The 12,789-nt window shown below is 35.4% G+C and overlaps 1 protein-coding gene across 1 annotated transcript; it reads left to right on the forward strand.

Moving 5' to 3' along the window:
• Window positions 1–806: 806 nt before the first annotated feature.
• LOC142622161 (UDP-glycosyltransferase 92A1-like) lies at window positions 807–2,490 on the forward strand. Its single transcript, XM_075795596.1, has one exon. It carries the CDS (start codon window positions 949–951, stop codon window positions 2,488–2,490), a length of 1,542 nt encoding a protein of 513 aa, XP_075651711.1. The 5' UTR covers window positions 807–948.
• Window positions 2,491–12,789: the final 10,299 nt, after the last annotated feature.

Genomic DNA, 12,789 nt, shown 5'->3' on the forward strand with positions numbered 1-12,789 from the left:
TTATATAGTATATACTAATACACTCATACCTACATGCTAACTGACTTAGTAAAACTGAAAAATACATTACTTATTTATTTAGGTTTTTTCTTATTTAAATTACCATATTATTACATCTTAAACAATAAAGAAATCAATGAGATTGATCTATTAATGTAATTTTACATAATTCACAAATTCAATTGGACTTCTGGATTATTAAAACCCAATCAAGTCACACGGTTTACTTAGAACTTGTTGGGTTTTACCAGTTTGACTAGGTCTTATACACATTCAATTTAATTGATGATCCAAATCGGTCTATGTGTCAAGTCACTGGGTTACCAATTTGACTAGTTGGACTGGATTATTACTTATTAAACACTAGGCACAACCATGTAGTAAGACAATGGAGATATGTGATAGATGCGGATTATGAGTTAAGATTTTTTTTTTTTTTTTTTTGAGAAGCACGTGTTAAGAACTTAAAAATAAAAGCAGCTCACGTTGCCTCTACAGATCACGATGCAAACCAAATAGGTAAGCAGTAAGCATTAGAAAGTGACGTGAGAAAACGAGACATGTAGACATGAAAAACACGCCACCAACTTATTATTTTTATTTTTGAAGAAACTAATTTTTAATTAATATAATTATAATTATAATTATAGTACAATTGGCGTGACACCAGCATTAAAGGAATCGAGGTGGATAAAAATATTTTACGGTAAGTTTTTGTTTTTTGTTTTTTGAGAGAGATATTTAATGGTAAGTTGGTCATTGTAATTACTCCATTGTTTTTTATTTATTAAGTTGGTAAGTTTTTTTTGTTTGAGAAGGTGGTAAGTTGGTCATTGCTATTACAGGATTATTTTAAATTTTACCATATGATATAGAACTCAGCCAACAAACCCAATGAGTTGAAAGACACCTTCACCACCTTCAGCCAGAAAATTGAAAGAAAAAAAAATGGGGTCTAAAACTCATGAATACATAGTGATGCTACCATTCTTGGCTCAAGGTCATCTCATACCATTCCTAGCACTAGCAAGACAAATCCACCAAAGAACTGGCTTCACCATCACCATAGCCAACACTCCCCTCAATATCAAATACCTTCGCTCAACCATATTATCCCATGATCATGATCATGATCTGCACTCAAACTCTTCATCTGATTCCAATTTCATCCACCTTGCTGAGCTCCCTTTCTGCAGTACCCAACATGGGTTACCCCCAAACACAGAGAACACAGAGAACTTGTCACTCAAAGACATAGCAACTCTTTGTCATGCATCAATGACCCTTGAAGTTCCTTTCCATAGTTTGGTCCGTGATATAACAGACAAAGAGGGTAAGCCTCCTCTTTGTATTATATCAGATGTGTTCTTTGGTTGGGCTGTGAATGTTGCAAACAGCATAGGTTGTGCTAGTATTAATTTCACCACTTGTGGTGCCTATGGCACTTCGGCTTATATCTCTTTCTGGCTGAATCTCCCACATCGTTTTTCTGAATCCGATGAGTTTGCTCTTCCGGGGTTTCCTGATAGATGTCAATTTCGTACCTCACAACTGCACCCATTTGCAAGAGCTGCTGATGGTACGGACACATGGTCTACATATATGCAGCCGCTTATTTCATATTCATTGCAGTCTCATGGATGGTTGTGTAACACAGTTGAGGAATTTGAACCTTTAGGATTGGAAATTCTGAGAAAATACATCAAACTTCCTGTTTGGACTATTGGTCCTCTTCTTCCCTCAGCTGCCTCTAAGAAATGTTCAGACTCCAATATTTTTAGACAGCGTACCGGTAAGAAGCACGATATATCACCTGAAAAATGCATTGAATGGCTCAGTCTTCATCATCCAGGTACAGTTCTTTATATTTCGTTTGGTTCACAGAACACTATCAGTGCCTCTCAAATGATGGAGTTAGCTCTAGGTTTGGAAGCTAGTGGAAAACCTTTCATTTGGGTGCTAAGGCCACCTCTTGGTTTCGACATAAAAGGTGAATTTAGAGAAGAATGGTTGCCAGAAGGGTTTGAAAAGCGAATGAATGAAAGCAAACAAGGGTTGTTGGTTCAAAACTGGGCACCCCAGTTGGAGATTCTGTCACATGAATCAATTGGTGCATTTTTAAGCCACTGTGGCTGGAACTCAGTGTTGGAGAGCTTAAGCCAAGGTGTGCCTATTATAGGGTGGCCTATGGCGGCGGAACAGATTTACAATTCGAAGATGCTGGTGGAAGAGATGGGGGTGTGTATGGAGTTGACATGGGGAGTGCAAAGAGAGATTGAAAGGAAGGAAGTGAAGAGGGTGATAGACTTGGTCATGAACAAGAACGAGGGCCAAGGCAAGGAGATGAAGAAGAAGGCTTCTGAGATTGGAGAGCGAATAAGGGCAGCAACAAAGGATCAAGAGGAGGGGTCTTCTGTCAAAGCATTGGATGAATTTGTAAGAACAATTTTAGCCAAGACGACATTAGAGTATCATAATCATAAAAAATAGTTTAGATTTGATTAGTTTATTTTATATGTTGGATCTACAGATCTTTTGTGTTAAGCAGTTTGTGTACAATAACTATTACTGGAAATGATTTGCTTCATTTCATTTCCTGTTATGTGAACCATCCTAAATTCCTGTGTAAGAATAAGAAGATGGGGAAAAGAATTCTAAATAAAATCTGTATTTTTCTTTTTGGGTGTTGAAACCATGTTGATTTTTATTCAATGTAAAAAATATAAATCTTGTCAATTTAAAATGAAAATATTCTATTTTATGATTTGTTTTATTTTTATGTCTAAGAGTATACAGAATAACATGAAAAGAATTCTAAATAAAATCTGTATTTTTCTTTTTGGGTGTTGAAACCATGTTGAGTTTTATTCAATGTAAAAAATATAAATCTTGTCAATTTAAAATGAAAATATTGTATTTTATGATTTGTTTTATTTTTATGTCTAAGAGTATACAGAATAACATGTTATTTGAAATTTAATAAATTACATGCCGTTAAATATACGTATAAAATTTTAAAAATTACATGTTTATGAAAGAAACTCCAGTCATATATAGAGAGCTACAACCTACAACATTGCCTAGATAGGTTGACAATTATTTATTTATTTATTTTTGATAATTCGATAGAACTATAAGAGGGAAATTTGAACTTTGAATGGCTTCATTGGAAACATCAAGAAGTGCCAATTGGTTGAGTTATAAGTTAATTGATAGTATTGTACTCTTATGTTTTTAAGGACTCTAGATCATCTTAGCCAAAAAAAAAAAGAAAAAAAAAAAAGGGAAAAATAGAGGACTAAAAACTATATTTAAAAATATGAAACTACAATTTAACATTATATGCATTTAATTATTATTATTTAAAAAAAAAGTTTTTTATTATATGTCCTATAATTAATTACCTAGGTTTTACTTGAATAAGGTTCCTAATGGGGATGGAAGAGAGTTATAGGGAAATTGATTTAATTCGAGATAGTTGCCTTCCATAGTGAAATATTAAGAGAGAGAAGAAATGTTTATAAGAGAGAGAGAGAGAGAGAGAGAGAGAAAAAAAAGAAATGTACTAAACAATCAATTGGTTTATTTTTCAATAATATCTAATGTTGAATTACAATTATGTATTTATAAGAGATTAGCTCTAATCTCATTGGCTCACATGTGTTAAGATAATTAGCTAGTTAATTCAACATGTACTCTAAGAATTAAATCATGTGCTAAATGAGCGATTAAACTAATAATATTTCAATTAACTAAAATCTGAAATTATATTTAGGGATGACTTGCAGTATAATCTTAGCCCTTCATTGTTAATGATTGTGGATCAATGTTTGTATGTAACCCACACAAAAATTGTAACATATGAATTTTTCTTTCTCTATTTGGCAAATAAACTATTGTAAAAATATATTTTAAGAAAATGAGAAGCTGGTTATTTTATTGAATTGAAGAAAATAGTACGTCTTGAGCCAAAACAGTCTCAATCATTTAGTGGACTTTTTATAACCAAACTACATCTTCTCAAAAAAAAAAAAAAAAAAGTTACATAATCATAATTGTCTTAATCATTCAAGGACTTCTTCTAACTAGAGTACATAATCAGATAAGCCTAGAGTACGCTTGATGGGTTGGCTTGTTCCCCTCCCTTTTCACATGTGAGAGACGTTACAAGTGAAAATTTTGTAGCAAAGCTTGGATTCCTAGAGATTGAAGAAGTTGTATATGGGTGCTGTGAGAAGGCTTGTTACGTGATTTTTTTTTTTTTTTTTTAGAGATAATTACAACATGCTGCTAACCCCACAACTCAAACTATTTTCTCCCCTAAACCCCAAGCACTTTGTACATGAGGTGTTGTCAACTCAGCTACAAGGCCTTTGGCGTTGTCACGTGAAATTGTTATTATTAGGGTAAAGTACAAGTTTTGTCCCTAACCTTTCACTTCCTTTCAATCTCTCTCTGCACTCCCCATGTTTATTAAATGTGTCAAATGTGTCAATTTAATTCCTAAACTTTTAATATCATATTAAAATAGTCAATGTCGTTAAGTAGTAGATGGAAAAGTTGACATAGCTAATAGTGATATTAAAATATTATTTTTATGTCATATAAGCTGCCACATAAGATGCCACAAGTCCTTAATTCATAAAATAAAATATTTAAATTATTTTATTTTCAGATTTGAAAATTTTTCTTTTATTTTCCTTTGATTTCTTGGTAACCAAACACAAATACACATTATAAACTTAGAAAAATAGAGGAAGCCCAATTAAGTAGGACCCACACCCACTCAAGCCTCCATAATATGCAAGTAATTCAAGTTGCCTAATGATGTAAATCATGATTATCCAAATGCCAAGCAAATCAACTAAACATCATCACCACATCTAATAAAATGATATAGGAGGAATTTGAAAATTTTCTTTCTAAACTAGTTTAAAAAAAAAAAAAACTTTATTCAACTTTTTTTATTAGAGAGAAAAGAGATGCTAACAAATCTTCAAGTTATAATCCTCTATTTTAATACTTACTTCAACCTTAAAATCACCACTCCAATAAAAACAACTTTACCAAGTCATATCCAACATTTAAAAGTTTTGGTCTGTATTTTGAATTAGACAGTTAATCGTGTCATCTAATAAGTATAGTTTTGTGGGTTTCAGTTAGCTCAGCTAGTAAAGTCTCTGATGGTTATATAAGAGATTTGGAGTTCTATCCCTGCCTACACCAAAAACTAATTAATATCTTGGTCTGATAATAAAGAGTTATTATCAAGAGCGGACGCCATAGGTTGAAACTCTCTAAAAAAAAAAATAATAATAAGTATAGTTTTTTTGCTTTTTGAAGTATGTAAAAAGTTTGTGAATATGATTTTTATTACTAAATAAGTAACTAGGTAAACTCAATAACATCTATCAAATAAAATAAAATAAAATTCTAATATCCCACAATTCAAAAGTAATTAACCACACTACTGTTATATGTCTAGGCTAAAAGAGAAGCGTGATTCATGCCTACATCATCAAATCTAGTGTGAAAAGAGCAACACCGCCGCACTAAAGATTTGAGAATTTTCAATATATGAGCTTTAGTTTGGTTTCGATAGCGACATAGTGAATGATAATCAATAGATTAGCACAACCCATATGGCCAAAGTAGTTGATGTTGAACATAGCACTTAAGACTTATATTGACTAATCTTTATATACTTACAGTAATTAATTGATTAAAACTTGAACTAAAATTAGCAATTAATCATAAAGCATTATGACTAATCTTTATATACTCTCAATCCACCACGCGCAATACTTTTATCTATATTTATAAGAAAACCCTTCTCTTTGGAATTGGACTCTTATGTGATTTAAAAATACTTCTAAATCTTATGTTTAATAGGAAAAAAACTTAAAGACAAATCAGTAGAAATATATCTCCAACTTCACTTAAAATATCTACAATATATGACACTTTCAAAACAAACTTACTCAATTTTTTTTTTAAAGAAAATTATGACACTAGACAAAAAAAAATCTCATCACATGCACAAAGCGCGTGTGATGAGACTAATTATTTATAAAAGAATCCACAACACTTCACACAAAGTTTATCTTTATCATATTGACTAATCTTTATATACTTACAGTAATTAATTGATTAAAATTTGAAATTAGCAATTAATCATAAGGCATTATGACTAATCTTTATATACTCCCAATCCACCATGCATGGTACCTTTATTATTTATATAAGCTAGATTGGAATTGTGTTTTTGTTTGTTTTGAAAGAGAAATTTGTCTTAATTATCCATAATCCCAATATATCTTTATCATATTGACTAATCTTTATATACTTACAGTAATTAATTGATTAAAATTTGATCTAAAATTAGCAATTAATCATAAGGAATTATGACTAATCTTTATATACTCCCAATGCACCATGCACAACACCTTTATTATTGATAGGGGTAATTACACTAAACCCACATGTGGTTTGGGTGAAAATTACTTTGCCTACTCGTGGTTTGAAAAGTATCACTTAACTCACCTGTGGTATGTTCCATTTGTTTTTCATAACCCATCTCTGTTAAAATCAGGGGTAAATAACTATTTTTGCTCAAATTTTATGTCTTTCTTCTCCCAAAACAAAAAATAGTACAAAAATGCAAGAGAAACAAGATCAAAAAGTGGTATTGGTCTCTCTCTCAATTCACATAAATCTTGAACATTAAGAACATACTCAGTTTTCTTAACAACCAAACAGAAGCATAAAATAAATTTTATGCCAAAAAAAACAAAAATTCTTATATTAACTTTAGCATAATAGAGGCAAGCTTCTAAATTTAGCTAACATAAATCATTAAACCCAATTTTTTTTTTTTCACGTTCCCAAGTTCTCTCAAATTTTCTTAGCAACCATATAACTATAAAAGAAATCAAACTTTTCAATCTTAGTCTTAAACACCCATTTGGCTCAACTTTTAGTAAGTCTCTCATCTTTACAAGAACCTCAACAACAAAAATCACAAAACCCAAAATTTCTTTCTCCTTCTCAATTGAAAAAAAAAAATCAAAAGCTTCAACTTTTACACAGCAATATAAAGCTTAAACAGCACAAATTACAATACCCAATATTTTTTTCCCTCTTATTTTCTTGGAAACCAAACAAAGAGAGAAAATTGAATAATGGGTATGTGTTAAACCTCCAAAAAAAAAAAAAAAAAAAAACCTTACCAACATACAAGGATGATTTGGAGAATAATTTAGAGAAGCCAAGTGTTTGATATGGCTGTGGTGAGATTGAGATTGTGAACCCATAATCAAATTCTCTAAAACCCAAAACCTCTATCTTTCTTTTCTCTCTATTGCAAACCTATAACCAAATCCACCAATAACCACTAGCTATCGTGATTTCTGCACAAAAAAAAAAAAAAAAAAAAGCAAATCCAAATGCAAAAACCTACAAAACCCACAAATGGTGACTCAAAACCACCACATGGAGAGCCATAACCCATTAATGGCGAGAAAATTTGTAACCACTTATTGAGAGCCAGAACCACCGTGACGAGATGAATTGTGTTTTTGTCTGTTTGTTTGTATTGAAAGATAAATTTGTCTTAATGGTCCATAATCCCAATATACATGCCTCAGTTTTAAGCATTTTACACTTTTCACAGAAATCCAGATAATATAACAAAAGAATATAACACTTAAATGGAGGCATCTTAAATTGGAGAAGAATTTAGAGAAGCCAAGTGTTTGATATGGCTGTGGTGAGATTGAGATTGTGAACCCATAATCAAATTCTCTACAACCCAAAACCTCTATCTTTCTTTTCTCTCTATTGCAAACCCATAACCAAATCCACCAATGACCACTAGTTACCGTGATATCTGCACACAAAAAAAAAAAAAAAAAAAAAAAAAAAAAGCAAACCCAAATGCAAAAACCTACAAAACGCACAAATGGTGACTCAAAACCACCAAATGGAGAGCCACAACCCATTAATGGCGAGAAAATTTGTAACCACTTATTGAGAGCCAGAACCACCATGATGAGATGAATTGTGTTTTTGTTTGTTTGTTTGTATTGAAAGATAAATTTGTCTTAATGGTCCATAATCCCAATATACATGCCTCAGTTTTAAGCATTTTACACTTTTTACAGAAATCTAGATAATATAACAAAAGAATATAACACTTAAATGGAGGCATCTTAAATTTTCACAGAAACCCAGATAATATAACAAAAGAATTGAACATTCACACAGCAAAACCCATATCAAATAAGAAATGAGAGTCTATACAGAAAAACAAAATAATTAATTGAATATTCACAGCAAAACCCAGATCAAATAAGAAATGATCTAGCCAGCAAAACCCAGAACAAAAAAAGAAAAAGAAAAAGTGGCGGTTCATTTAGGATGAACTCAAAGCATTGACCCATAATCCTTCCACTGCTAGGGGCGGGAGGTAATTGCTGCTCTGTGAAACCAGCCTCACGCAGTTCCCTCCACTCTAGAAACCATGATACCTAAAGCCTTCGCACAAGTCACATGGCTCAACCCTTGGCTTGGAATGGACAGGCCAATTAGTAGCCACCTCGCACCCAACCAGTTGAGTTGTACCACAGTCCCACCACTTTAGTGCCCCTACACAGGTTACAAGCTCACGCTACTGAGCTCGACGATCAAGAAATGATTTATGCCTATTATAAAGTATAGTTTTCTCTTGTACTTGAGCGGTGTGGGACTGATGTTTTTTTTTTCATTTTGGGGTGCAAACTTCTCATTTTAAACCCTCCTCCATTTAAGTGATTAGTTCTGAGAAGTTCTAGTCCTTGATAGGTGGAGATATACATCAATTACTTGTTTGATGTCACTTTAATTTAACAAAGTTTTGCATCATTTAGGTGGCTCAGATTGGATCATGCATACCATCCATTAGTTCAGTGATATAAAAAAAAAAAAAATCTAAGACATGGAAGAATTGGGAGTTGGGAGCATTATCTATTATTGTGTAACTAGCATGTAATCCATGTAAACACATGGAAACATTTAAAATTAAACACAATTTTTATTATAAAAATATAATTAATCAATCAAATTATTAAAAAAAAGCATGTAACACATGCATTATATGGATACATTTAAAGTTAAACACAATTTTTATCATAAAAATATAAATAATTAGTCAAATTAATTTTTTGAAAAAGTAAACATAATTAGTCACATATTAAAATTCTTACCTAAATTTAATACTACTTATAATTTTTTTTTCTAATTTTTAATAAGAAAAAATGTGCGGTGATTTTTGTTATGTAATGATTTTTATTGAGCATATGTAATTGATTTTTTTTATTTATAAATTTTAAAATTCAGTAATATTAAACCTTAATATTTTGCACTTATTAATTCACCTAAAAAAAAAATTAAAATACCTTAAGTGGATATATGATACAAATTTTAGTGGAGAATTATGACGTAGTCCCTATGTAAATTTACACGCATTATAGGGAATAAAATTGATCATGATGGGTCCACCACGTTTGGTTGACATAATGACAATAGCATGACGGTCTATATGACCCAAGCGGACGGATCCATAGTGGATGGACGAGTGAAATGCATGTATCGATCTTCGCCGATTGTCTCCGAGAAACCTTAACTGAGGGATCGTGCTGAATGATTAGGGCTGACGTGGCCTTAATTGTTATCCATGTCAACAAATGCATGAAGAATTCTTGCATTACACGATGGCCTCGATTGAAGGATTTTTTATAAGGAAAAGAATTCTAGGAGGTATAAAAAGGGAAAGAGTTCTAATCGTAGAAGGAAAGAACTTGGTGATCAAGGTATGGATGTCAACCCTACACCACTATAAATACGTCAAAACCCTCATAACTCAAGGTACGCATAATTATCTCAACTCTGGCACTCTAGGGTTGTTAAAAAGACTCTAACTTGACCTCCGGAGGGTTTTTGACCGGCACCACACCGGTGCTCTCTGTTAGGTCTTCTATTTTCCTTTTGCAGGTGTTGTTTCAATTTGGAGAGTGCTCGTAGCTTACTGGTGATTTTTTCGGCCTCATCAGTTGGCGCCGTCTGTGGGAACAACGTAGTGAAGACTATTTAGCCTTTGCTCTATTCCTAAGACAAAAAGTTGCATGGTACTCACTAGATCGATGGCAACAACCAACAATCAAGGCGAAGAACCACACGCCACAGCACTAGAGAGGCAAGTCCAAATGCTTGCGGCGGCAGTTGAGCGTCTCACCAAGTAGAATCATGATTTAGAAAAGCAACTACGACAAAGGAATGCACACCAAAGTACACCAGAGGAAGACCAGGAAGGTGCTAGTCCGGAGGGAAGGAACGCGGTAGGGCCTGAGGGTAGCAATGCCCCGACTAGACCGGAGCAGCAGGAGACTAACCTGCCATCCATCTCGGACACCTTACCGCCTCACATCACAGCTGAGATGCAGCAGATGAGGGAACGTATGGACGTGATGATAAGCGCCCTGAGAGGACGAATATCCTGCGACCTAGACGACCTAGTCAATAGAACAGATTCGCCTTTCACAGTGCTCGTGAATTCATGCCCCCTTCCTCCAAAGTTTCGCATGCCACACGTCGAGAATTATGACGAATCCAAGGACCCTTTGGATCACTTGGAATCTTTCAAGACCCTAATGCATCTTCAGGGCATGCCAGACGAAATCATGTGTAGGGCTTTCCTCACCACGTTGAAAAGGCCTGCAAGGGACTGGTACAATAGGTTGATACCTAATTCCATCGGCACTTTTAAGGAATTAGGTGCATAGTTTGTATCACACTTTATCGGGAGTCACCGGCATAAGAAGTCTACTGCGTGTCTGTTGAACATCAGGCAGCAGGAAGACGAGACCTTAAGGTCGTACATAGCCCGCTTAAACAAGGAAGCCCTCTCGATAGACGAGGCAGATGACAAGATACTTGCGGCAGCATTCACAAACGGGCTACGAAAGGGTAAGTTCCTGTTTTCTCTGTACAAGAATGACCTAAAGACTATGTCCGATGTGTTTTACAGGGCAACGAAGTATATGAACGCAGAGGACGCCTTGCTGGCCCGAGAAGACAAACCTAGAAAGAGGGAAAGGCAAGAAGATACGTAACCGGACAAGGGGAAAAAAATGGCAAGAACCAGAGAACGACAGGAGGATCGACGACCCAAGCCGCCTACGGGAAGGTTTACGAACTTCACCCCCCTCACAGCCCCAATTGACCAAGTGTTGATGCAGATTAAAGACGAAAGAACATTGACGTTTCCTGGCAAGCTGAAGGGAGATCCGAACAAGAGGCCAAGAGATAGGTACTGCCATTTTCATGGTGATCATGGTTAGTACTTATCTCTGAATAGAGCATGCCCTAAGGACAGTTACCCGCTCCCACGCATTGACACCTTGGTAGACTCCACCGCAAGACATGAGCTTTTAAGCTTCATGGATGCCCTCTCCGTTTACAATCAAATCAAATTGGATAAGACAGATCAGGAAAAAACCTCATTTGTAACAAGCCAGGGGCTTTTTTGCTACAAGGTAATGCCTTTCGGGCTTAAAAACGCGAGAGCCACATATCAGAGATTGATGAACAAAATGTTCGCGCACCAAATTGGCAGAAACGTGCAGGTTTACGTAGACGATATGTTGGTAAAAAGCGTAAAGGTGTCTGATCATCTGAGGGACCTCCAGGAGACTTTCAATACTCTTCGGACATACAAAATGAAGCTGAATCCAAACAAATGCGCAATCGAAGTAACCGCGGGAAAGTTCTTAGGATTTATGGTGTCCTAGAGGGGCATTGAAGTCAACCCAGAGAAAGTAAAGGCGATTATGGAACTATCTCCTCCAATGACGGTAAAGGAAGTACAAAGCTTGACCGGGAAGATAGCAGCCTTAAACAGGTTCGTATCTAGAGCAACGGACAAATGACTCCCCTTCTTCCGAACACTAAAGAGATCTTTCGAATGGACGGATGAGTGCCAAAAGGCATTTGAAGAGTTGAAGATATATCTCTCCGCTCCGCCGTTGCTTAGCCCATCTATGCCGAGGGAAGAATTGTTCATGTACCTTACCATCTCATTAGCCGCGGTCAGTGCAGCTCTTGTCAGAGAAGAAGGAAAGATACAAAAGCCCTTGTACTTTATAAGCCGGGCACTAAGAGGAGCAGAAGAAAGATACCCTCGGATGGAAAAACTCGCATTCGCTCTTGTGACTGTTGCTCGAAAGCTCAAGCCATATTTTCAAGCACACACCATAAATGTCCTAAAGGATAAACCCTTACGGAGAGCGATGAGCAATCCCGAAACTGCTGGACGGATGGCTCTATGGGCAATCGAGCTAAGTGAGTACGATATCCAATATCAGCCACGGACGGCAGTGAAAGGACAGATATTGGCAGACTTCATTACGAAATTCACTACCGCAAATGAGCAGGGGGCAGAAGAGACACCCATATAGAGAATTCACACAGACAGATCTTCCAATAAGCACGCTAGGGGTGTCGGAGTCGTACTCCACACCCTGGAAGGGGACAAGATTGAATGCATGATCCTTCTAGACTTCACCACTACTAACAACAAAGCGGAGTACGAGGCCCTGATTGTAGGACTGGAGCTTGCAATAGCGGCAGGGGCTAGGAAGGCGGCCGTCAACTCCGATTCTCAAATCGTGGCTAGTCAAGTTAATGGGAGCTATGATTGTAAGAATGAGAGGATGAAAAGGTACCTCAGGGAAGTGAAGGGTCGAACGAATGACC

Source organism: Castanea sativa, chromosome 1 (genome assembly GCF_040712315.1).
Source record: "Castanea sativa cultivar Marrone di Chiusa Pesio chromosome 1, ASM4071231v1".
Classification (NCBI taxonomy): domain Eukaryota; kingdom Viridiplantae; phylum Streptophyta; class Magnoliopsida; order Fagales; family Fagaceae; genus Castanea; species Castanea sativa.

Bases quoted from the DNA above. Each gene is read 5' to 3' on its own strand.
- LOC142622161 (XM_075795596.1), top strand. From the start codon at position 949: ATGGGGTCTAAAACTCATGAATACATAGTGATGCTACCATTCTTGGCT.